The sequence below is a fragment of the Gambusia affinis genome, linkage group LG03, assembly GCF_019740435.1.
Source record: "Gambusia affinis linkage group LG03, SWU_Gaff_1.0, whole genome shotgun sequence".
In the NCBI taxonomy this organism is placed as follows: Eukaryota; Metazoa; Chordata; class Actinopteri; order Cyprinodontiformes; family Poeciliidae; genus Gambusia; species Gambusia affinis.
Genome location: NC_057870.1, coordinates 249,149 through 276,820, shown reverse-complemented (window position 1 = coordinate 276,820; position 27,672 = coordinate 249,149). Strand labels below are relative to the sequence as shown.

The following is a 27,672-nucleotide window of genomic DNA, read 5'->3' as shown; positions in this document are numbered from 1 at the left end:
TCGATACAATCTCCATCCATCGGTCCATCTTCTTCCGCTTATCCAGGGTTGGGTCGCAGGGGTAGCAGCTTAAGAAGGGAGGCCCAGACTTCCCTCTCCCCAACCACTTGTTCCAACTCCTCCGAGGGATTCCCAAGGCATTCACAAGCCAGCCCAGGACACGCTGGGGAAGACCCAGTGTGTCCTGATCTTCCCTGGGACCTCCTCCCAGTGGGAGTGCCCGGAACACCTCACAAAGGAGGCACCCAGGAGGCATCCTGTCTGAGCCATCTCAACTGGCCCGTCTCGATGTGAAGGAGCAGCAGCTCTACTCTGAATCCCTCCTGGATGACCGAACTTCTCACCCTATCTCTAAGGGAGAGTCCAGACACCCTACAAAGGGTAGGATGAGGGTAGATGAGGCTAGGAACGTAAATCATGCGGTAAACCGAGAGCTTCATTTTTTGAATCAGACTGCAGACACTGTGCCGGTCTGTCTGTTGATCTCCCGCTCCACTTTTGCCTCTTTCGTGAACAAGATCCTGAGATACTTCAACTCTTACACTTCGGGCAGGACATCCCCCTTGAGCCAGAGAAGGCACTCTACACTTTTCCGGCTCAGGACCACAAAAGGCTACCTCAGATTTAGAGACACTGATTCTCATCCCGGCTGCTTCACTCTCAGCTGCAAATTGCTGCAGTGAAAGGTGTAGGTCATGACCTGATGAAGCCAAAAGGACCACATCATCCACAAAAAGCGGAGATGCGATCGAAAATTAATCCCCTTCACACCTTGGCTACACCTAGAAATTCTGTCCATGAAAGTAATGAATCAAATTGTGACAAAGGGCCGCCCTGGCGGAGTTGAACTCTCACCGAAAACGAGCCCAACTTACTGCCAGTAATGCAGATCAGACTCTGACAAGGTTATACCCCTATACGGGGTATGACCGTATCAAAGGGCCCGGTACCCCAGTGCTTCTCAATTCCAGTCCTCAGGCCCCCCTGCTCTGCATGTTTTAGATGAGTCCCTACTTCAGAACAGCTGATCCAAATGATTGCATTACCTGTTCTGCAGGCATCAAGTACTGCAGAAGCCTGTTAATCACTCATAGATTCAATTCAGGTGTGTGGCAGCAGGGAAACACCGAAAACATGCAGGGCAGGGGGGCCTGAGGACTGGAATTGAGAAGCACTGCGGTACCCCATATTTCTGGAGAACAGGGCTCCCAGAGGGACATGGTTGAACGCCTTCTCCAAGTCCACAAAACACATGTAGACCCGTTGGGCGAACTCCCATGCACCCTCCAGGACATTGGTGAGGATATAGAGCTGGTCCAGTGTTCCATGACCAGGACGTAAACCACACTGCTCTTACTGAATCCAAGGTTCGACTATCTGATGATCCTCCTCTTCAGGATTCCTTAGTAGACCTTACGAGGGAGGCTTAAGAGTGTGACCTCTTTGAAATTGGAGCACACCCTCCAGTCCCCCTTTTTTAACAGGGGATCACCATCCCAGTCTCCCAGTCCAGTGGGACTTCCCCCGATGTCTGTGAAATATTGCAGAGTCGTCTCACCCAACACAACCCTACAACAGCCAGAGCCATAAAGAACACCACGCGAATCTTATCCACTGCTGGGGCCCTGCCACTGAGGTGCAGAACACTTCAGTGTTCTGCCCACCGGCCCACAACGTCCCGAGTCCACATGCAGGGTGGCCCAAAAGAAGGACGCCATTATGCAGGAAAGTCCTTTTACCGGCATTCATTGTGAACTTAACTGTTGTCCTGTTGAAAGATCCAATCACCACACCAACAGTGACCCTCTGTCAAGAGGAACAGTTGCTGCAACATCTCCATATAACCAGCTGCAGCTTGCCCAGCCTGAAACCCCGTTATTATGTAGGACACCGTCTGGATCATCAAGACTGTTTTTTTTTTCACATCCGCAAATATGACTTTTTTCTACTTTTCAAAATCCCTTTGCTTGGGTATCCTTTCCACGGTCAAAATTGATGTATTTGTAGTGTGATGAAGACATAACCTGTGAAGACATCTTTTGGTCTTTAAGCTATCTCTTACAGACACAATGGCTCAGAGTAGGGGAATTTTTTCTGAGTCTTCCACTTGACTTTTTTTTGTTTTCACACCGTCAGTATCTTTTAAAAAATATGAAGACTGTATTACTCTGTCCAAACTTTGCAGAGATTGTTCCGTACAAGAGGACCTACCTTTGCAAATCAACAGTCCTGCCAGTTTCAATGGACAGAAAGCTGTTTGACTTAACTCTCTAGGCTTTTTTTTTTTTTTTTATTAGTTTATTTGGTAGGGACAGACATACAGCGACATAGACAAACTGAAAGAAAACAGCAGTCCCATGTTTATGTCACAGTGCAATAGCAAAAGCTAATTCGCAGCACTTTGTCCCTAGAAGGGCTTTTTTTTAAAAAAAATACATCTAAAAGTAATAATCAAACAGACAGTAAAACATAAAACATCAAAAGTGGCTACAGTTCTGTTTTTGACATAACCAGAGTTTTGTTTGCTTCTCAAACATACTAAAACTGGTTACAGACTTTAAATCAACAGGAAGTGAGTTCCAAACTGAAGATCCTCTCACAGACAGAACACCTTGAGCAAAAGTGGTTCTTTGAAAGGGGACCTTACAATTTGAAAAGTAGAACATCTGAAACGAAGTGACATGAAAGCCAGAATTTATTTATTTATTTTTTTGTGTTTTGTTGAACATGCTAAGTTACAATTAAAATTCCATCAATGCAAATAATAAACATTCAAAGGAGTAGGTAGAAGTATAAACTTATTAAAAGCCATCACTTTTATTTTAGCTGCTTAAGACCAACGGTTTTAAACTCTTAGTGATCTGATGAGCCACTTGTCTACTTTCAGTTTTTCATACAGTGCTACGCTGTTTTGTCTCCTGAACCTGTTTTGTTTCTGCATTTTTAAGCTGTAATTACAACCTATTTAGGGTCCATTAATATGAATGAAAGTAGAATTTTAATTTCTTCCCTATTTAAGATTTTTATGAGGAAAATAGTAAACAAAAAAATTATGATATCCACTTGAACAGATTATGAAAGATATTCACCTAAGTTGCGTTTTTGTAATATTCACCAAAAAATCTTTTACAAAGTAATCAAACAGGTGCGATTCTAGAATAGCATTAAGTGAATATTACATTAATAGCTCAGGGTCATATGAAATTCTTAAGATGTACTATTCTGCAAATCTGTGCTAAAAGATTTTAAGGGAGCTCAACTTGTGTTTTTCTTCTTTTGATCAGCATTACAGGCCCCAAATGTTTTTGGAAAACCTTTCAGGCGGCCTGCACAGCATACCCAGCACTAGCTCTGGTTTGGTATCCTCCACCTCCAGCAGCAACTTTAATGCCAGTGGTCTTACTGCCACCTCCATCCACAGTACACCAGTCGTCACAGGAGGTTCCACTGGGGAAGTGACTGGGGGGAGCCTGTCGGATATTATTTCACTGGACTGAGCCACATTCCTCTACACCTTTCAATGCCTATTTTAAAGGTTTTCTGTGGTAAATGGTAAATAGTTTTCAGATTCCTAAGCATTTTATCTTGCCATTGTCTAATGCTATTTTTACTGGATGAGTTAAATGGAAAGTGAGCAAAAACATAACTAACTTTTTTTTTTTTTTTGGTCACATGGTTTAGTTTATTTTAAATGTTCAATTACTCTGTGCACGTGGAAAGTGCACAAAGATTCCCTCTGAGTGGAGAGACCTCCTGAGAATGAAGAAGCCCCCATTAGAAGGAAGTAGAGTGAGTGGACCGAACCTAAGCAAGAAAAACCAGTGCAAAATAAATGTTTTGAATTATACAAAAACCCGGTATGTGGTAAAATGACCATCTTGCAGCTCATATATGTTATCAGTTGCAAGATATTATCTATATTTGTTTGAATTTAGTTAACTAGAAATAGTTACTTAAAGAGCTATATGTAAGAATATTTCATTTTCAGATGATATTTTTGCGACATTTAACCAGTCCTATTAAGACTTCAAAGATTCTAAATGTGAGCTGCGTTCTTAATCCTTTCTAGAATTTCTGCACAGCAATGTGTGTTCTCAAAATCTTGATTGCTGTTGGTAAATGACGTGGAAGATTTGTATGACATAATTTTGTTAGAAATATGTTTGGCTGAATGAATTAACATGTGAAAATTGGCTTTGTGTTGCTAGGTAGCACAATAAAAATTAAAAAGCAAGTGTTGTATCAGAAATCACTGTTAGACTTTCATAGTTTCTCTTACTATAATTACCTGTAACTTTTTTTTATTTAAGGTGTTTTATTTACTTAATCACTGTCAGTAAAATGTTTAAGTCGGAAAGTCAGGAAGAGACAGAACTACTAGAGCTGAAACCTGAAGACTTTACATCAGGGAAACGTTTCTTCTGCAAGAATCTTTCTGCAGTTGTGTAACCGAATCTTGAGACAGATTGCATGAAATGACTTGATCACTGAGCCATGCTCCTTTATGACAATGTAACCAGACTTAAAAGTTCTTAAGAATTGTCTAGTTTTCATAAATAATGATTTGTGTCTTATTTTGTTTATCTGCATTTGTAAACCTTGCCTTGTCAAACAGTATGTGAGTCTTTTAAAATGATTTTAAAAGGAAACCAACGTTTATAATAGTAAAATTTTTTAATTGAAAATCTTTTATAGGTTTAGTCACAGGACATCTTCCAACATGCTCAAATCAATAAAACCACTGAAATTTTAAACGGTACATGAATACTGAAAAACTTGCAATAGTCATCAACACACTTGAGTTAAAACAGATGATGGAGCAAACAAATAGCATGTTTTTGCCACTGAGTTCTACAAATCACAGTCCACTTGTCAAAAATGCACATTGAGGGAATAGAAAAACCTTTTGCCAAGAGCTGCTCAAATACATTTGCACGCTATCTCTTGCATACATATTTGTTTGAGAATGCATATGGTATATTAAAGTTCCAAGTTTTTTTTGCAAATTTACATTTTCAATTGGAAACTTTTTTTAAATAAGTTGGTTTATATGCTTTGATTAAAAAGTTCAGAAAAAGCAGTGAGTATATGTTTGGAAGTTTTTGCATGTACTTTTTTTGTAATGCTGGGTTTGTAAATAATGAAAAACAAACCAAATTGGTATTGGTAAAGCAGAAAATGTGCACCTGCATGTAAATATGTAACATAGTATGACTGGATGTTAGCCTTTTAAGGTTAAATAAATGTTAACAAAACTCCAATCTCTAACAGGGAGACAGCAACCAGGGGAAAGAGCCAAAGCAGTGGCTGATAAATATATAAAAAAAATAATCATTCAAACGCAACATAGCATAGTGCAGGTATCCAAATACAATAAACAACATGTTCTCAAGCCATTTTTTGGAATGAATCTCATGTAACGAGTTAATGGAGCAGGTAGGATGAACGTTAGGTTGACACTTTTTCTTTAGATTATGCAGTTAAACTTTACTTATTGAACAATGCGGTTGGAGTTGTTTTGGGGTTTTGATTTATTGATTTCTAGTTTCATTATTATTCTCTATACTTTAGTGGTTTTGATTAAATTAGGCTTGTTTCCATTTTACTTTAGTTCAGTTCTTCTCATGATTCTAGTTTAATTAGTTTGTTCTTCCTTGTGTCTAGTGTGAGCATTCATACTAGACACAATACTACACTAGACTTTCATCAAGCGGACCGTTTGAGTCCACTTTAATCAAACTAGTTTTTTTTATATAGAAAGTCTGATTCGTTTGGGGAGGTGTGAATCTGCAATTGAACTCTAATACGGAGTAAAAAAGCGAAAACTGGTCTTCCTAAAACGGTTCAGTTGAAGGTCTGGGTTCACTCAACTGAACTTCTTCAGCTGCCAGAGGATCAGAGAGTTTCCTGCTCCAACAGCAGGAACTGTAGCACAGGACATTATGATCAATATATCACTCTCTGCTCTGCAGGGTTAGATGAGGTTTTGTGTCTCGTGCCATGGCGACAGGTCTGTGTTTAGAGTAAAGCTGACAGAGAGAGTGAGGAAAACCAAAATATAAAAGGTTTAAAGTTCTTTTACATGTTTATCTCTTTGCTGTGGCGCACTGAAACCGCTGTAATTTTTAAACCTTTAATAAACGAAAAAAACTGGACTAATTGCCTCGTTTGTTTGTAGAATGTGGCGATATCCATAACAATCATCAAACAAGATCAAATATTTCATAAAGTATAGGAGCCATGGTTTGTTAAATTTTAACAAACTAATTTATTTGAAATTATTAATCAATATTAAAGAGAAATTTGCTTAGTCCTCTTTTGCATCTTGTCCACATCTATAAACAAGACTGTTTATAGATTTATAGGGAGAATACATATCCTACAATTTGCACAACTTTAACTTGCGCCATATTTTATAGAAATCAGGTAAGAAATAAAGATGCTATGACCATTTTGTGACAGGATTCTGCTCGGCTAGTACTGGAACAGTCCGGTTTTGTGGACAGGATTTTTTTTTGTTTTTGTTTTTTTTTTTTTGTTATTTCAAATAAGTATGGTAATTACAATAGTGTAACTCTATAGAAGGTGTAGCAGAGACAGACTTAAGAAAGGGAAAACAAATGCCTAAAAAAATAAACTACAGGGGGATTAATATGTTTCAATACATTTCAGAGATTTGAAATATAACTGGAATTAAAAAAATGTTAAAACCTGGGGATGGAGCACTCTTTGTTTATGAATAAAAATATTGCCAGATAAAATGTTTATATTATATTATTGTTTTGTTTTTCAATAACGCATATCTCTAGAAATAGATTCAGGAAGTGCAGTTTTTGGTTTGATCCACCTTTTTAAGCAATTCCAAAAATATTTTGATTTGATTTCATTCATTGAAGATCTGGTTTGTTGTTTCTATGTCACTTTCACAGAATGAGCATTTATTATCATCAGTATTGTAGTGATTTCTGAGCAGCTCTTTGGAGAGGTAAATTGCACTTAGCCTTTTGTTTTATGGGGAGTTTTAAATAAAAAGCTTCTTATTTAAATTAGCAAAGAATGATATTTTTTATGTATTTTCCCAGGGAATAAAGTTTTGTTTAGACATCTTCTAATTGTATAGTTATTAAAGGTGCACTGATTTATTGGTGCCGATTTCTTTCATTTTTGGACATCTGTGATTGACTGATTTTTACATCTGGAGCTAATCTTATCCACCTCAGCAAAGGTCTAAGAATCTGGCACTTTCCTGCTATCCTTTGAAACGGGTTTGACTGATAGACCAGCCCATCAGGTCATGTCTGCATGTTTACAGTTAACAATAGTGACCCCACAGTTCCCAAATCAATAACTTTCTTGCTATATTGAGCAACATTTCAGGCCAAAAAAAGCTGCAGACTAAAAGACAAACTTTTTACAATTGTTTCAATGGCTGATAAAATAGTGGTGAAACCACAGAAAGCTCTGTCTCAACAGTTTGCTGAAAGAACATGGAGTATGGCAAAGGATATTTTACCAGTTAGAATCCATCAGTTTTTTCATCAGTTTGAATCTCTGAACTCAGGAATGCATTATGGGGTCTGTCTGGCAACTAAAGACATCTATAGGAAGTCATGTATTCCCAGTTTAAGAACCATTCTTAACCAAACTAAATGACAACATTTACTTATGACATGCAAGTGCTTTATTCTGTACACACTTTGTTGATATTGTGATTGAATGAAGGTCTTTTATTTGTTAGTTTTAAAGAGGAAGAAAAATTTCCATCTATTTTGATGGACAAAATAACTATTCCTATATATAGAATCGATACCAACAAAAAGGCTTTTAGAACAATATATACACTTCAATTTTGGCATGAATTTCTTTAACAGTCCTAATTGTTTGCTCATGTGTATTCTTCTGAAAGTCATTCATTTATTTATTATCGTACATTTTGCTAAATTAATTTTCTTCAAAAACATATCTAAAATAATATTTGATATGAGTCGCAGAAATGTAGGTTAGCAGTTTATAGTTTGAGTTTAGTGTAATTGCTCTTCTGTTTCTGTCACTGTAGGAGATGGGATCTCAAATTTAGGCCTTGAGCCAAGTATTCCTGTTCAACACACCTGAATGAAATGACTGAATTACCTCCTCAGAATGCAGCCAGCCCAAGGTCTGGAATCGGCCCTTCTCCACAATCTTCCTCAGGGTCCGGTCACTTCTTCTTGTTGTGCAGCGTTTTCTGCCACACTTTTTCCTTCCCACAGACGTCCCACTGAGGTGCCTTGATACAGCACTCTGGGAACAGCCTATTCATTCAGAAATATCTTTCCTGTCATACCCTCTTGCTTGAGGGTGTCAATGATGGCCTTCTGGACAGCAGTCAGGTCAGAGGTCTTATCCATGGTTGGGGTTTTGAGTGATGAACCAGGCTGGGAGTTTTAAAGGCCTTAGGAATCTTTTGCAGGTGTTTAGAGTTAACTCGTTGATTCAGATGATTAGGTTCATAGCTCGTTTAGAGACCCTTTTCATAATATGCTAATTTTGTGAGATAGGAATTTTTGGGTTTTTATGAGCTGTATGCCAAAATGATCCGTATTAAGACAATAAAAGACCTGAAATATTTCAGTTTGTGTGCAATGAATCTAAAATATATGAATGTTTAATTTTTATCATTGCATTATGGAAAATAATGAACTTTATCACAATATGCTAATATTTTGAGAAGGATCTGTAGAAGTTGCAGGAAATTGGCCGTCATTTGAAGATCTGGCCTGGGATTAAAGATCCTTATTCCACAGTCTTCATTAGATTTAGGAATTGAGATTTTAATACCATGTTTTATAGCGAGTGGGAGATTACAAGATTTAAAAATGAAAAAAATAAATAAAATAAAGTGGAGTAGTTCTATATAATCCTCACAGAAATGTCTGTAAAATTTTGCAGTGGGTCAATGTTAACCCAGAGCTTTGTTAAGAGATGAGAATTAATTGCCATTACCCTCCCCAATCAGAAGTTGACAATCACAAGTTTCTTTATATTCTATCATCTACTTTCAGAGCAAGTTGTTCAATATTTGTTAGGAAGGATTAACATTTTTTTTGGGAAAATTTAGAGTGATATTGCTGATTATAGCTTTGTGGAAATAGGCAGTCCTTTGCCAGAGCAAGTGTTTAGGTACCCCAGAATGGCTGTCACAGGAAATTCAAGAATTCCTTAAACACGCATGAAAGAATCAAAGTAACAGTTTCTGATGAGGTATTGACATTATAACACTAGCCATATATCCATCCAGCCATCCAACATGCTTATCCTTGCAGATAACATATGGAGCTAAAAACTAGTTTACCCTCCTCAACCCCAAATTATAACCTCCCCATCCCACACACACACACACACACACACACACACACACGCACACCCCCCCGCACACTCACACATTCGTTTCTCTTAAATATTCTATTTTTGTTTATGTCCACAAATGTATGCTGTAAATTTGGTCTAATTTTGGTTGGAACCTCAATTTTTTGACCATCACTTGAGATGTGTATTGATGTGTGTTGTTGCAGTTGAGATTTAATTGATTTTCAGTACCCAATGGTAAAACATTTGTTTTACCATCTTTTTAAATTTCTTACTAAAAGATGTCGTGTATTTAAGTTCTTTGGATGTTTCGATCTCACTAATTAGTCAGTAGTATACTAATTACTAATAAACCAATGTAGTGACATTATGGTCCTCTGTCCATAACAGTTGGTGGCAGTAATGCTGTACTTCAATGTTTGCCAACTTCCAATAAACACTACGAAGAAGAAATCAAAATTATTTTTTTTCGGGGGAAGGGGGTGGAGGGGGTGATCGCTGTGCATTCTGGGAACAACACAACGACTTCAAGATGGCGGCGAGCAGAAGGCTGGCCAAGGTAAACGTTTCCGTTTGAACTCTATGATGCATTCTTCTTAATATGTAGATGCCTTGTGGGGGCCAAACTTTGTGATCACATTGTGTCCAAGAGCATACAAAATAATCAAACAGTTCAATGCTGTACTTACTGTCTTAATCTTTAAATCTTCGGTTAAGGAGAGGTCATGCTGGTCATCCAGCCAGGCAGGAACGTTGTTGTGTTCTGCGAGGAGGCCAGTAGATTCCTAGCTAGCCCTCATAAAACATCCATCTTCTAGATTTTTTAAACGATTGGGTATCGGTTGCACCGGTGCTTTGATTGAAGAAGTCGTGGAAATTGGTCAGATTTATGCTTTTTTTTGTCCAAACGTGTATGATTTCAGTGCGTGACTGGTTAGGCAGTTTATTGTTCCAAGATGGTAATAATTCATCACTCCGATAGTTTCAGTCGATCACACCCTACAGGATAGTTATTTACTGTGAAGCCTGAACAGGAAGTTTAACATTATGGAATTGAACTTCCATTTATTTTTTTGCGTGGACTTTTATTTAATCGACTGTGGTGCGCTTCGTTTTATAAAACACCGGTTTTTCAAAAACGCGGTCTTTTTGTATTGAGTGTCACATCACTGTCAAAATTATTAGTCACTTGATGAAGCCACATAAACTCTCATTACATAGGAAAATACCTAGATAAAATCTGTTCATACTATTTATTCCTCCAAAAGACCAAAACATTTCTCAGTATATACTTTTTGATGTGTTTGAGTTATAACAAGAAAACTGAAAACTGACAAGGCCAAAATGATCATATTTGCTCTTTTTTTTTTACTTCCAAGATATAACTGAGTATTAAATTTGCTTTAAAACACACCTAAACATTCAATTAATGTTCAGACCTGTCCAGAGTCAAACAGATCAGAACTGATGGAAGGAGCTCTGGTAGGGATGCACAATATTATCGGCATCAGCCGATATTAGCTGTAAAATTGAATATTGAACATTGGCCATTCTGTCAAAAATAATTCACAGATATGAAAGGTGTTGTTTTTATATGACAAGCCAGTGACAATGAGTCCTGCAACACAACATCATAAACTGTTAAGTATTAATGCACAACTGATGTGCTTTTAGCTTGTGTACAAGTTGAGTTTAGTTTTGTGAAGACTTACAAATTTGCACTGTTTGAGTATTGTTAGTGCCTTAGATTAAACATTACATTAAACGTAATAAATTCAAAATGTTACATTATTTCCAGTCTTCTCTTTAGCATTTGCATTTACAGTAAAAGCAGGCTAAATTGGCAAAGAATGCAGTATTTTAATTACACAGTAGAGAAAGTCATATTGTTTCAGTAAGAAGGTATAGGAAAAAATATTGTTATCGGTTATTGGCCAAATGAGTTTTAATATATTGGCATATCGAATATTGACCAAAAATCCAATATTGTGCACCCTTAGGGCCAGTGTCACTTGAACATCTGACTCTTTTGGTAAGAAGCAAATGCATCATGTCAATAGAAAATGAGAAAAGAATTCAGGCTGGATCTCAGAAAGAGAATAGACTCTTTTAGTAATAGAATGTTCTACCAATGATTCTGGCAATTAATTGGAGACAAAAATTGTCAGTTTTGGCAGTAACTGTTTATTTTACTTGGCCTGCTCTGCCACAACTGCTCAGACTAGTTACCATGACCACTGATGATAACTAGTTTTTCTGGAACAGTGAGTTGTTTCTCTGCCATTAGCACATTCAGCAGCTCACACATGAGGTGATTGACAGAGCTAAGACCCTCCCCTTAGCTCTGATTGGTTGTTTTTGACTGGGAGCACTGCAATAGGACCATTGGAAGGAGGTGGAGAAGCTTGATATTTTTCCCCCACAGATTATCTATCTCATGCTGTCACAACATGTGACATTTTTGACAAATAGAAAAAAAACATTTTTCATTTTTTTTAATAAAAGTTATATACGCCAGCTGTGGATAATAGGTGGTGTAATTTTATTTGCTATAAAATATTGCTACTCTTACTTGAGCAAAAGTTCTGTATACCCACTGTCAGTAACTTCACTGAATGAAAAACAAATATGCTTTAAATATTTGTCAACCAAATATGCATTTTGTTAATGCATATTTGTTCATGTAAGAGCACAAGCTTCTTCATTTTCTAGTGGCTGAGCTTCTTCCAAATGTTTCATGGTGTCTAAAACAACCGTATGATGCATCATTGCAAAGCATCAGGAGACAAGTTTGTTGTAAACTAACAGAATTGTTGCCATAAAAATGAGCTTCAAAACCATTGTGGAGTAAAGTAATGGGTGATGTCATCAAGGATCTCTGGGTCGTGATTGGTGCTCTGCTGGCCTGAACTGGAGTTGATGTTTTAAGGAGGAGCTCATTTTTTGATCCATATGTTAGTAAAGTAGGTTTAAGACAATAATAATGCTAGTGAGTATTCATATTACAATATATATTGTGATGAGTGGCAGTACTAACAATATATGTCACATCATGATATGATTTTTGTAAAACTTAAAATAGAAACAAAAAAGTTGCATGCTATTTGAGTGCAGTTTTGATTTATATGTTAAAACTCATTTATTACTTGTTTTTGAGGATGTTTGTATGTAATGTTTGTAATTGTTGTTTTATGCTGCCTATCATTACCAGGTCTCCTTTAAAAAAGTCTCATTTTAAGGGAGACCCGGCAAAGATATGCAGCAGTATAATCTCAATGGTGACTATCTGGTAAAATCAAAGTTAAATAAATAAGTAAACAATATTTCTATAGAGAAACACAATAACTGCATGAATGTCTGTGTCAAATCCTGCGTTTTCCTTCCTTTTGTGATTGGAAATTGTAGTCAGCTGCACTTTTGGTACTCAGCTAACTACATGCGTCGTTTTAAGGTAGTAAAACAAATTGCTTATATTTCCAGCTGTTGCTTTTAATGCCCATCTTGTTTGTCTGCGGGTGGAAATAAAAAGGAGTATTTTTGTAATTTTAAGAAAAACTATAGATTCTTGAGCTGGCGTCGACCCATTTTGGTGACCAAGACTGAGGCTTTACAATCTAGCAAAGGGCCCGACTGTGAACGCTCACCAGCTGTGAAAAGAACAGTTACTTTGAAGAAAGTTAGGGAGTCCACGGTGTGGTGGAAAAATACTATTACCAAATCACTCAATCAGGCTTATTCACATGTTGTGCACAATACAGAGAGCTTGTAGGACAATCAATAATGAAGGAGTTCTGGGATGGCATTGGATGACAAACCGTTTTCAGTCGTTGAGGACTAAGGCTTGAGAAACTGGATGCAGCACTGGAGGCCACAATATGATTTGCTGAGTTGCTGATATTTCTCAGATGTTGAATTACTTGAGTTGTTCAGTCAAATTTTGAGACATTCACAGACACTCAGCTTATAACAAACATTTGGACTTCTGATGTGATTTTTTTATTTTTATCTTTATTGATTCCCAAGAAAACAAATTTTACATAACATTTGGCCTCAACATCACAAAACCAACTTCAGCATTTGAGAAGAAGAGGACAAGTTGACCATTACCTATGATAAACAATACAAAGATACAACTTCACTTACCTGACAAAGATTTTGAAGGTGGGAGTGAAAAATAGAATGTAAAAGAAGAAAAACTGAAATAGTTAGTAATATCAAAACCAAACTAAATAACAAAAATACACCAACCAAAAGCATAGTATCAAGTAATTATAAGGTCCAGCTATTATAGGAGAGTGGACCACCAGGGTGGTTTCATCAGGTTTGGTCTCTGAAAATAAAATCAGGTCTTTAAGATCCATACAATCCACCCAACGTTTCCACCACAGACAAAACTGTTGGCTCTTGTGAATGAGAGAGGCTGTTTTTGTTTTTTTCATCTTAAATGTTTGTTACATCCATCCAGTTATCTAAAGTAATAATCATTTTCTTGTAATGTTCTTCTTACTTACTATTAACAAAATAGTATTCTGTTATTATTTGTTTTGGATTTTTTTTTTTAACTAATTGATATATTATGCCAAAATACATTTACTTAATCTGAAGGAATGTTCTGTTTGAAAATATCTTGTAGTGGGTCTTGTGTGACTGGTCAGTCCCAAAAGACACCATGATGCTTTACATTTTGATTTCTGCATTTTCTCTAACAATTAGGAGGATTTCTGTCTTGCTCACATTTCTGAATAGGTGTGATAACAAATCTTACCAGTTTTTTCAATCCAAATTCTTGCCAGTGTAGGGATTTATTCTATGTCCACTGATATCTCCATATTGTTGCCCAATTCTTCTCTGTTATTGTTAAGTTGCCCTCTCTTTCCCACCTGGCTTTAACATGAAGGGTCACATTGTTTTAAGATCTATTAGGTTTCTATAAATAAGTGAAATCATTTTCATGTTATTTTTTTAATTATAGGCATTGATAAAAAATTTCATTAGGTTTATATTTTTGTGAGTAATTGGCTTAATTTTTAAGTCAAAATTTCTTATTTGTAACTATAGATAGAAGTCCTATTTGTCTAGAGAATATTTTCTCTTGAGTGTTTTAAAATCAATTAAGATTTTGCTGTTCATTGTTGTGCAGAGAGCAGTGATAACTTTGTTTATTCAGTCTATAAACCAGGCATCCAGTTGTTTGGTGTAAAATGGGGTCACCAACCTTTTAGAGACTGGGAGCTGCTTCATGGGTCTGAAGGGCTACTAGTTTGATACAGACATACATTTTCATGGCTCAGCCTTTATAACAATAGTATATATGATTACATGCTGCCTGATCATATTAATGTTAGGGACTACTGACAATAGTTATCAGTATTGATTTACCATGGCAGATCTGGTTAATTGCTATTATGTGATCAGAAGTTCTTAGTTCAGAGTTTTAAGTTTGATCCCCTTTTGGAGATTTTCTGTCCGATTCTAAATTGACCACAAGTGACTGAGAGTCTGGATTGTTGCAGCTGCAGCTGGACGCACTGTGAGATTTTCCTTTAAATAAAAAAAGAAAAGTTATTATATTTTTTATTATCCATCCCTCTTTACTATTAACAAAATTGTGGAGAGAAGAAAAAGATTTTGTGCCAAAACATGTAGCGCACATCAGTGTGAGTCACTGGGGGTCAAAGTGCAGCCAAAGCCTAAATCTTATTGGTCAGTTTGCTTTTTCTGTGAGCTAAAAATGATGAGTGGAGTTTGAATCTCCCGTAGTTCTAAGATCCTGCCTGAGCTTCTTGCAGTGTGGGCGGTTCTGGCGGGTTGCCTTAGATTTTTTTGCTCTTTTGCAAACTTAAAAGTGACGGGTCACCTGTTGGCTGACACCAGCAGATGTCGAAAAAAATGTTCAACAGATCGGAAGTTACAAAACTATCACTGCACCTGACTTGCAATAGAACACCTCTCCATGTGCGCGTCGCACAAAAGCCGCACAAACCTAAACCACTAAACAGCGCACCTTTCTTTTCTTTATTTTTACACAAACTATGTTAAATCATAAAGACATGGAAGTGAAGCCGACCTGGTAGATCCACGGAAAGAGGAGGATGTTGATTCCCAGGTTCAGGTGGTGTCAGACGTCCAAAAGGAGAAGGTGAAGCAACAATGTTTGATTAATTGGGGAACGTACCGACTACATTAAATTGTTTAACCCACAGTTTTAGCGCGACGCTCAGGAAGAGCGGCAGATGTCAGTTAACGGGTGACCTATCAGCTCTCCAGTTCAGGAAACATCAAAGAAGCTCATAAACCGGCGACCCGCCAGAACCGACACGGTAAAAAGCTCCACCGGGATCCAAACCGCTCTTAGAACTATGGGAGGTCCAAACTCTGCTCATTAATTTTTAGCTTACAGAAAAAGCACCAAGCTGCCAAATAAACAAAAGCAAACTGACCAATAAGATTTAAGCTTTGTCATGCCCTTTGACCCCCACAGACTCAGATGTACAAGATGTTTTGACACATAAGATTTTTTTTTTCCACAATTTTGTTAATTGTAAAGAGGGTTTTATAATAAAAATTTCAGAAATTAGTCTTTTCTTTTTTACTTCAAGGAAAATCTTAAGGTAGGCAGAGTGGAAGCAGCCTGCAGGCACTGCTGCCCTCCAATAAAATCCTGCAGGCGTCTGCGCAGTTCTGAACTTTAACCATAGAAAAGAGTTTAATGCATAAAGAAATTTATTTTAAACATTTTTTGTATTTCATTTTTAAACAAAAATCTAAGTATAAACAAATGTTATTCATTCAATGTAAAAATATGAAATGCAATCATTTCTTTGGCAGTGCTCCCTGATGACAATGGCTAATTTTAGAACTTGCTCCACGGGCGACTGACAAGGTCCCCTCAGGCAACCGGGCCCCCGCGGGCGACCGGGCCCCCGTGTTGGTGACCCCTGGTGTAAAGTCTCAGTCATATTTGATCCATTTTACAACGTCAACATCTATAGCTGTTTAGGCAGAATATTCCTTTTAATTGAGTCAATTCTAGAGCTAAAAGATTCCATCTTGTCATGTCCTCTTTGATTCTTTTATGTATGGGAACATAATTACAAAAACAAATAGTTTTTTGAGGTCATTTGGCTAATGCCAAGTTACAGTGCCTTGTGAAAGTATTCGTCCCCCTTGAACTTTTCAACCTTTTGCTGCTTTTCAGGCTTCAAACATAAAGATCTAAAATGTTTATTATTTTGTGAAGAATCAACAAATGGGACACAATCATGAGGTGGAACGAAATTTATAGGGTATTTAAAACTTTTTTAACAAATAAAAAACTGCACAGTGGGGCATGCACTATTATTCAGCCCCCTTGCGTCAATACTTTGTAGTGCCACCTTTTGCTGTGATTACAGCTGCAAGTCGCTTGGGGTTTGTCTCTATCAGTTTTGCACCTTCAGAGACTGAAATTCTTGACCATTCTTCCTTGCAAACAGCTGGAGCTCAGTGAGGTTGGATGGAGAGCTTGTGAACAGCAGTTTTCAGTTTGACTTGGATTCAGGTCTAGACTTGGTCTAGACACAAATATGTTTATTTGTGAACAATTCCATTATAGATTTTGCTTTATGTTTGGGATCTTTGTCTTGTTGGAAGATAAATCTCCGTCCCAGTCTCAGGTCTTTTGATGGTTCTGTATTTGGCTCCATCCATCTTCCCATCAATTTTAACCATCTTCCCTGTCCCTGCTGAAGAAAAGCAGGCCCAAACCATGATGCTGCCACCACCAAGTTTGACAGTGGGTGTGTTCAGGGTGATGAGCTGTGTTGCTTTTAAGTCAAACGTATCGTCTTGCCTTGTGGTCAAAAAGTCTGATTTTGGTTTCATCTGACCAGAGCAACTTCTTCCATATGTTTGGTGTCTCCCAGGTGGCTTGTGGCAAACTTTAAATGAGACTTTTTATGGATATTTTTGAGAAATGGCTTTCTTTTTGCCACTTTCCCATAAGGGTCAGATTAGTGCATTGTACCACTGATTGTTGTCCTATGGACAGACTCTCCCACCACAGCTGTAGATCTCTGTAGATCCAGAGTGATCATGGGCCTCTTGGCTGAATCTCTTGATCTTTCTTCTCCTTGTTCCAGATGAAAGTTTAGAGGGACGGCTCGGTCTTGATAGACTTGCAGTGGTCTGATACTCCTTCCATTTCAATATGATTGCTTGCTCAGTGCTCCTTGAGATGTTTAAATCTTGGGAAATCTTTTTGTATCCAAATCCAGCTTTAAACTTCTCCACAACAGTATCAGAGCTGCATGGTGTGTTCCTTGGTCTTCATGATGCTCTCTGAGCTTTAAACACAACCTGAGACCATCACAGAGCAGGTGCATTTATAGAGGACTTTATTACACACAGGTGGATTCTATTTATCATCATCAGTCATTTAGGACAACATTGCATCATTCAGAGAACCTCACTGAACTTCTTTTGTGAGTTTGATGCACTGACTGTAAAGAAGATGAATAATATTACCGTAACTTTGCAGTTTATTTGTTAAAAGTTTTAAATATCCTATAAATTTCGTTCCACCTCATGATTGTGTCCCCTTTGTTGATTCTTCACAAAATAATAAACATTTTAGATCTTTATGTTTGAAGCCTGAAAAGCGGCAAAAGGTTGAAAAGTTCAAGGGGGACGAATACTTTCACAAGGCACTGTATTTGAAATGGTCAGTGCGCAAAGCTAAGGGTTATCTGTTTTGGATTTTCTGTGGTGAATTATCATTGTAAGACAGCAACTGAGTTTTGTTGGACTTCTGATGTATTATGTCCATGTTGGATGGAATAACTTGACAAACAGTTCGATTGTCATCAAGTACTGCTAGCACTGTAAAGAAATGTTGGGATCTCGCACTGCTGCCAATTTATCATCAGAATTTGAGGTGATGTTGGATTGTTGTGAACTCTTGCATAATTGATATGAGCATGGTTTCATAATTTGGCCAAAGTACTTTATGATGCCGACTTGTAAAATTCACCCTTTTGGCACACACTTCAACTCTTAAGCAAGGGACAACTAGAACAGCATTGCATTTAGGCCTGTCACGATAACAAATTTTGCTGAGCGATTAATTGTCTCAAGAACTACTGCGATAAACGATAATATTGTTTGAAGACCTTTGTACACTGATTTAATGGAAATGACATAATAATGCATGTGATTTCCTGTCAAAGATAGATACACTTTATTTTCAAAAGAAAATTTAACACTGGAACTGATCAAATAAACAAAACAACCAACAACAAAAATAAAATGGATTCTCAGTCTCCATTAACAAAAATGTACTTGAATAAAAACACCAAAGTGTAAATAAATACTGCATTCAACCAAAAGAGTTCAGATTATGAAGTCTGTAAACCATATTGCCCTTCAGTAATCATTAGATTTAAATAGAGAAGATGGAACATCGACTACCTGATGCAATAGTTCACACTACACGTCAGTTCACTCCTACATTTTATCCTTAGGACAATCTTAGAACTTTGATTGTTCAAAGATTGTCGCTTGTGATCATCCTGTAGTGTGTGGTGTGTTATGGTAGATCGTTGTGGCCCCTCTGATCTAAATCAGGGGTTTTCCCCACTGGGAGCTTAACGCAGCCTGTTGAATGTGACAGGCAGCCAATCAGAAAGCCGGATTCTCCTCCTGCTTTCTGAGGGGAAATTACAGAGGGGAATCCCAAACAGCTGACACGGCGCAATCTGAAGTCAAGTGGACATTGGAGATGATATGTGGAAACAACATTAATGTTTATAAAACATTTGGTGTAAAGAATATAGAAATGATGAGGGGAGGAGTTGGAGCCAAATTGCTACCAGTTGATGAACCCGGTAACTTTTCAGCTGTTCCTCATTAACGTGACATAAATAGGTTCTAATGGTTTTCATTCAGTCAGGACGTTACGCTGACACTAGAGCCACATGCACTGCAGGTAGATTGTAGTAAAACATTGATTAATGCCTGGTTTTAAAATCAGTTCACTGGACTGGTAGCCATTATTGTGTGCCCATTGTTGGACACCACACAGCAGGATGGAACCCGATGGAACATTTCTGTCGGCTAATGTGTGATCGCTCAGATTTTGAAAATGGGCCGACAGCTCTAGGATGGTGTAGTGTAAACTGGACATTACATTGAGAAAATGAGGAAGGGAGGTTCAGTGGAGAGCACCGGAGTTCAGCCTTTTTTTATTCAGTGTCATCAATAGAATGAGAAAAAAGCTGGAAGAGACGATAATTAAAATTACGTCGATAGTTTTAATTTATTGTATGATTAATTGATTTATTGTTTATCGCGACAGGCCTAATTGCATTTATTCTGGCAACACAAAGCCTCCATTGCTTACTTATTCCTCAGTCTACAACATACATACAGTTAGGTCAGCCCAGGAAGCGATTACAACAAGACTTTTCAATGCGGTGGAACAGGATGTTCTACATGCTGCAGTCTGTTGGAGCAGAGACTTGTTGTTGGTGTGTATGCTACCGAGCACAAGTTACCAGCCATACTCACTGAAACCAGTGGGAACTAATGGACAATGTGGTGAACATCCTTGCACCTTTTGAAGAACTCACAAAGGAGATTATCTCAACAACTACAGCAGTAGAGGTCATCCCAAATGTCATTGCACTCAAGCAGCTTTTGCAGAGGCAAGCAAGCATGATTGGTACAGGCAAAGCTATGCTATTGGAGGCTGTTGTAAGAAGATTCAACAACATTGAGCATGAGCCCTTGAGCTTGACCACTATTCCTTTTAAGGTTTTGTTTTTGGGGCACTAGTTGCCTTTATTTAACAGTAATCTAATAGGAAACGTGCAGAGAGCGAAGAATTGTAAGTCAAAAGAACCAGGGACGTAAGTCGAACTCTGGATGCCGGGTCTCTGTTTACGGGGCAATTGCTGTTACCACTGCGTCACGCGACGTCCTGGGCCACTATTCCTGATCCAAGGCAAGTAAGTACAAATATTCTCTTTTCTATCCACAGTTATTTTAGCCTACTGCTATATTTCAACAAACAATTAAATTAAAAATGAAAATTGCTTGATTGAAATGCATTCACTTACATGCAAGTCATAAAAATTAAAATGTATGGAATTTTTATGACTTGGATTCATTAAAATTCATGCAACTCATAAAAACTAAAATTGACCCATCTTTCTTTGTTGATGCAAAACAAGGTACAAGAATCGCTACTTCTCAGCAGAGGTGAAAGATCCATTGAAACGGCTCCTTCTGGTCCAACATGCAGAGGGAGACCAGATGCACACATGTAAACCTGTGGATGAGGAACTTGTTTCAGGAAAATTCTCTGTATTGGGACTTCCTGACATATTTGCACCTGTAGCCAAAATGTGTGGTCTACTGTTTGCAGAACTGAAAACTTGAAAGAGATTATTAATAAGGAGCAACAGCTGGCCAGCCTTTCAGCTATTCAGGTACAGAATGACCTGTCTGAGGTTCCTATTGAAAGGAACCAGAACCCATTGGTTCTTCTGGAGGCTCCATGGAAAGTGTTTCCCTCATCTTGCTCTTCTTGCCTGAGCTTGTCTCTCTCAAGTATTGAAAGCAAATGCTTGGCTGGACATGTAGTAGCTCAGAAAAGAAGTTGCATGTCTGGTGAAAATGCAGAAATGTTTTTGTTCATCAAGAAAAACTTGCCATTGTACAAGTTACTGCAATGAATCTGTGGGAACAAACTTTCTGTGCCAATGTTTGTCTTACTGCTCATATGAAAATGCTGTACACATTCTGCACTTTTTTGTTGAGTGTTTGACATTTAGGAGCTTTTTCAGGTTATATTTTAGGTTGTTTTTATATGTAAAAACAATTGTTTTGAGAAGGAAACCTAAAATTTAATTCATGTTACTGGTGGTTTAAGTTCTGTTCTGTCCTCAAAGTGACTCAGATCTTGTGTTTTTTAAGCAAAATAATTCTGTGCACTTTATTATGACAAGAGGCTTGAAGCAGATCTCTAGTCTAATCTGTGTTCAAATTTTGCTTTGTTGTGTAAAAAGTGAAAGACTAAAGGAAGTGATTTTGATTAGTTTTGTAGTTTGTATAACAATTATATAAACTATTTTTCAATAAAATAAGATTGAAACATTGAAAGTGTATTGTGACCTTTCAACACGTGACGGTATTGATTTTATTTATATATATATATATATATATATATATATATATATATATATATATATATATATATATATATATATATATATATATATATATATATATATATATATATATATATATATATATATATATATATATATATATATATATATATATATATATATATATATATATATATATGACAAACTGACAACAGCCAAAAACACAATTGACAGGCTTTATAATGATCAGTAATAAAATGTTTCTCTACCAGACACAGTTGCAAAGGATTCAGTTTGTCCATCAGCATAGAACATCACCCTGATGGATTATGACTTGATAGTAAGATCCAGCAGCCTTTAATTTTTTAACTTAATTTTCACAGTAAACAACATGGACTACAACTGCCAAATGAATACAGACAGGTCCGTCTTTGTTTTCCAATATTAACAACTTGTTGTTTTCATGTCAATCTCAGTTCCTGCAATTTTGTTATTGACCTTGACAGGAACTTCTAGATATGGTTTTTGTTGTGGGATCAATGGTGAAGGGGAATGTAAGATCTTGGGCTGAAACGGTTAATCGGATTAATTACACTGAACCAGTTATAGAGATAATTTACTAATTTACATAATTAATCATTAACTGGAGTATACAGATATTTAGAAAACAATTTGCTGAAAAAACAGCACATTTGGAGCAGATGTTAAGCCCAAACTGTACAAAAATTTACACATTGTGTACTTTTGTCCATCAATTTGTTCTACCCAAAACACCATAAGTAGAATTAGTGTCAACCAGTTCAAATTATTTAAAAAACATTTTGGTAACACTTCTTGAAGGACTGACATGACACTGTCATGAATATGAAGAAGTCTTCATGAGTGTTTGTGACTGTCATTAAGTGTCATTGGTAAACAATTACAGTTTTAATACAAAATTACATCATTTAAAATGTCTTTGTGACAACTTGTTATTCACCAAGACATTTTTTTTTGTTTTGACAACTTGATATTAACTAAAAATCATCATCTGTCATAAATATGGTATAACAGGCATTACATATCAAACTTTAAAAAGTCATGTATCTTTGTGTATTACTACATTAACCTGTCATTTATTGTTAGTTTTAACGGTGACAGTCACAAGACCTTTAATAATTGACATTAATATTTTACACATTGGAACACACAACAATTAAGTTACTTTATTACATTACTCTGTCATATGTTGTTAGTCTTAACTTTCTTTATCTAATTGATCCCACAATATTCCAGCAAGATGTCTACGAAGCACTAATGAAACACGACATTAAAGCTGTTTTAAGTAGTGCAGTATACCATCTCCACCAATGAGAGGCAGCAGTGCTCAACATTGCAGACTGATGATATATGAGGAACCTAACGAACACAGGTTTAAACAGTCGGCCAGACCTCCAGTGTTCCTAGAAGTATGTTACTTAAAGCAGTGACGTGTGGTCAGGGGAGGCAAGTGAGGTAGAGCCTCATCTGTCAACGGAAAAATATGATAAAATAATTTATATTGTTATTTTTACCTTGTGGTTTGTGCTGTAAAGTATTTATTTTTCATTTAGCTTAACCAAATCTGATTAGTTTTTCTTCAAAATGGCTGAATTTTCCCATTCAAATGCTCAGAAGCGAAGCTGGTGAGGCAGCAGCGCGTAGAGCCCCACCTGAGATTGATCAACCTCTCACTAACTACACTGGCTGCCATTCTATGGGAGCATGCTCCTCCTGTCTATTTCACCAATAAAATGGTTAAAAACATTTAATGTATGAACTGATTTTCCATAATTTAGCTTATGTATTATAATTGTCACCAACTGTGTGTGTAACATGTTTCGTGTGCCGAGGACCGATCAGAAACGGCACAGAACAGATTGGAGGTGAGACGGCAGGGGGCGCTCATGATCCCAGATATTCTGACTCCACAACTGCAGAGTAAGAGACAGTAACAGCGAGCTAGCCATACAGTAAAGTCAAGTGCAGCGATATATTTATAGTTTAATCCTCTTACCACAGCAATCACTTATTAATAATCGCAAAATAAACATTAAGCCTAAAACCATACTACTGCAGCACACTGAATGTTCTGCTCTTTGTGTGGAAAACATCTGAGTGTTTTTTTCAGGTGCGTTGTTGTCAGTTGGCAACAAGTCTGCGTGTAGCTGCGCTGATACAGAGAGCTAGAAAGACGTGGTTTTGAGTTATACTTCAACGGGTTTTCCCTTTGCTGTGGAGCATAGAGAGAAATTAATAATACCTTCATGTCCAAGTTTGATTGAGTTAATGGAGTTATGGATGACGTAAAAAAAATTGTCTTTTTGCCCTCCAGCGTTGTCCGCAGCGCAATATTTCCTTATGTAAACAATAACATGCAGGGGAATTATATTTGTAAATCTGATTATGATTAAGTCAGTGCCTCACCAGCTATGAACCTCACCACACGCCACTGCTTAATAGATATATAAGGTATGCGTCTTACTAATTTTAGACTCTGACAAGAAACCATTGACTTTCTTCTTGGTAAAGTTAGCTTTTAGTGATTCAAGCTAAAGTTATCAAACTCCATAACTGTAATGTTAGTCCTTAATCATAAACGTTTTTAAAGGCAGGCAAATAGATTTTTCCCTCCAATTTTAATTTGGCAAATGAAAAGCTACTATATTAGTTTTATTTGACTACTATATTAGTCAACTTTTATTTAGCAACTTGGCTGATGCGACATGGTGCTTGTGATCTTTGCTTTGCCAACGTTAGCCATATGCAGACTCATTTTTACCAAAGAACACATGGTAAGGGGACAAAAGACGCTACTGAAGACATGCTACAGGTGTGAAGGATGCTTTTGAGGACTAGCCATGAGAGATAGAAGAAGTCACTGTACCAGAGTATCTGGTTGGCAATCATTTTGAATGCTCATTAAGCATTCAAAAATACACTTATGTGCCTAAAAATATATATTAAGTTATGTATTAGGAATAACAGTGGTTGGAACTTCTGCCAAACAAATACTTGGTCAGAATAGTTTAGTTCAGCTTTAGACATTATTTTACTTGCACTAAGAAATTAATAGAATTTACACAGTTTCTCCTAGTGTATTACGGGGCCCCCTGCCAGGCTAAGCATTGTTTGTTTAAAAAGATATATGTTTCTATATTTTTTTAGTAAGCCAGACTACAAGCATCTCTTCTGCGTTAAGCATTTTACTGGCAGGTCAGAATAATTCCTGAAAGAAAGATGGGTTTATAGTTTTTATAGTTGATCCATTGAACAGGGAGCGCTCACCAATCAGACCTCTGGCTCCTCTGTGAGTTGGCCGCTGCTCGCACGATGTTGCAGCTTGATCTCTGAAGTTTACCTTGGCGCAGATCGCTTTTCCATGGATAGCTGCTACTTGTTCCACTTTACTTGATGTAAGAGGAATTCAATTTTTTTGACAGTTTAATAAAACTTCATGAAATCTTTATTATTGATCCTACTTGTTCCATTTTATTTCATGTTGGGGAAAATATTAATGACAGTGTTTTTAGTAAACTTGTCACAATAAACAATAAATCAAGTAATTGCACAATAAATTACAAAAAGCTCAATTTTTATTTCCTTCATTTATCATTTTTCTCTTTCTTCAGTCTGGTACTTTGGTCTCAACTATCCCCTTTTTCGAAAGACAATTTTGTTTACAGAGACTTCATAATTCATTTTATTTGTTGTTTCTGTTGTTTTCTTTATTTATTTTGGATATTTACAATGTCCTCCATTTCCAGTGTTTAAATGTTTATAAAAAGTTAAATTTTATTGATCCTTGAAAATGTGTTGTTGCATTATTATTATGCCATTATCACATTACTTAAATGTCTCAAAACAATTTTATTGTTTATTGCAATAAGTTCTGGGACAATTTATTGTCCAGTAAAATTTGTAATGGTGACAGACCTAGTTGTTAAAGCTTTTGATAGTGTAGTAAAACATAACGACCTTATTATTACTGATCCTACTTGTTCCACTTTACTTGAGGAAAGGGGAAATATTAATGAGTGTGTTGTTAAAGCTTTTTACAGTGTAATAACACTTAATGATATCAGTAACTAGTTCAATGTGTTCCAATGTGTAAGGGAAAATATTAATGACAAAACTATAATGTGTCAGGACTGTCACAGTTAAGATTAACTAGAATTGACAGGTTTGGTAGTACATAGCTGCTAGGATATATTTATGACAGATGATGATTCTTGGTTCATGTCAACTTGTCATAACATGGACATTTTTCTCCAGGATAATGACAAGACATTTTAAACGCTGTCAACTTTGCATTAAAAGGGTTATTATTTATCAAATGACCCTTAATGACATCAGTCATAAATATTCATGAAGAATCATGACAGGTGTTATGCCATGTTTAAGACAGTGTCATGCACAGCCCTTCAAAATAAGTGTTACCAAAAGATTTCAATCGGTTATGAAAAGGTCAAAAGCTTAACCCCTCACTGTATTGAGTGAAGTGAAGTAAAAAGGGCTGAGCTTTTCACAATGAATGCTATTTGATTGGATTTTAGCCAAGTTATATTATTTAAAGAGATTCAATAATTTTTTTGCATCTATGATTGTCTTTCTAGTGTTGTATACTTAAAAAAGGCTTAAATGGTAAAATGAAAAATCTGCAAAATGTGCCAATTTTTTAAAATCTGATTAGTCATCACAATATTTGATAACAAATATAATTGTTAGTTGAAGGGCTAGGAAGGTCCTTGTAGGTTTCACATCTACCTACTAAGAAAACACATGCAATCAGTGCTTTCTTAATTACAGATGGATAAAGCTATTACATCAGCAAAAGATAATGTATCTATAATTTCAAGACGGTACTTTTTATTTAACTTGAATAATTTTTGTGAATTTTACTGGCACGTTTCTCCATATCAGTGACCTTTGGTCTCTGCTTACAATAATGGGAGTGTGATACTTTCAGGGCTGGGTTCTTTTTGTGGGATCTCTTGTGTCTGAGAGGAACGTCTTATGACCTCCCCAGCTTTGTTCTACCTATGTGGACGAATCATCTCTATTTAAGAAGAGTTTGATGTTGTCACTCATCTTCCTTTCTTTGCTTCTTTCACTGCTTCTTGTGGTTCTCTTGGCTTCTTTGACTTGACTTGCAAGCAGCAATGATGATCTATAGTATTCTACTAGTTTTCATTTTTTCCTCAGACAGTCTGGTTTTCTTTTTCCACACAGTATTTTTTGTGACTTCCTTAGATTGTCTATTAGTTTGTGTGTATGTTTCTATCCGTCGATCGATCACAGCATTTCCAGTTGAGACGTTTAATGTATAATATGTGTCATGTTTGGTTTATTAGGAACTTGAAGAGATTCGGAGATCTGGGATGAAGAACTTCAGAAACATTCAAGTTGAGGAATCAAACCTATTGTCATGGCAAGGGCTTATTGTTCCTGTAAGAAGTTGTCTCCTTTTGTTTTTATAGGCTGATTTGCCTTAATTTGGATTTATAGTTTTAATCATTAACTTTTCTTCCAGGACAATCCACCGTATGACAAAGGTGCATTCAGGATTGAAATAATTTTTCCAACCGAGTACCCATTCAAGCCTCCCAAAATCACATTCAAGACAAAGATCTATCACCCCAACATCGATGAGAAAGGTCAGGTATGCTTGCCTGTGATTAGTGCTGAGAACTGGAAACCCGCTACCAAAACTGACCAAGGTTAGTGGTACCACATGATAAAACTGCCTTTTTAATCATAAATTACCTGAGCTACCTGATAAAGCTAGTTGAGTTATTTTACCAATAAAATGTTTTGTTTTTTGTTTGTCAATGAACGTTATTTTGTTATTGTTTCTTTGAAAACACGTTTAAAAAGCACTAAAATAGTGTTTCTCAACCTTTTTTGGTCCAACACCCCTCTGTCCATTATCCAGGTTCTTATTGCCCCTCATCAAAGATGTAGGCTACTTTGCACTGAATATTATTTTATTATTAATATAACTATCATTATTGTTGCTGTTATGATTTTGATTATTTCTGTACAATCAAAATCATCACAGCAAAAATTAAAAATATTTTTTTAAAGTGTTAAAAGAAATTGTGTTTTGTTTTTCTAAAATTACCGTACTGAGCCCTTTAGAGCAGTGGTTCCCAACCCC

The 27,672-nt window shown here is 36.7% G+C and overlaps 2 protein-coding genes across 4 annotated transcripts in view; both read left to right on the top strand.

Annotated features, from left to right (window-relative positions):
- Positions 1–6,155, top strand: part of pias2 (protein inhibitor of activated STAT, 2) — a 47,160-nt gene extending 41,005 nt beyond the window's left edge. The window contains exons 14-15 of one of the 3 annotated variants that reach the window (XR_006369756.1): positions 3,285–3,552; positions 3,682–6,149. Coding sequence is in view for 2 of the 3 variants with exons in the window: in XM_044107865.1 (XP_043963800.1) it covers positions 3,285–3,497 (213 nt within the window). In the remaining variant the exon portion in view is untranslated. Of the gene's footprint in view, positions 1–3,284 lie in introns of all 3 variants that reach the window. The other 2 variants (XM_044107865.1, XM_044107879.1) reach the window with 2 other exon arrangements.
- Positions 6,156–9,831: 3,676 nt separating this feature from the next.
- Positions 9,832–27,672, top strand: part of ube2l3b (ubiquitin-conjugating enzyme E2L 3b) — a 34,001-nt gene continuing 16,160 nt past the window's right edge. The window contains exons 1-3 of the mRNA XM_044111192.1: positions 9,832–9,904; positions 26,867–26,962; positions 27,046–27,232. Of these exons, the coding sequence (XP_043967127.1) occupies positions 9,878–9,904; positions 26,867–26,962; positions 27,046–27,232 (310 nt within the window). The 5' untranslated portion in view covers positions 9,832–9,877. The remainder of the gene's footprint in view (positions 9,905–26,866; positions 26,963–27,045; positions 27,233–27,672) is intronic.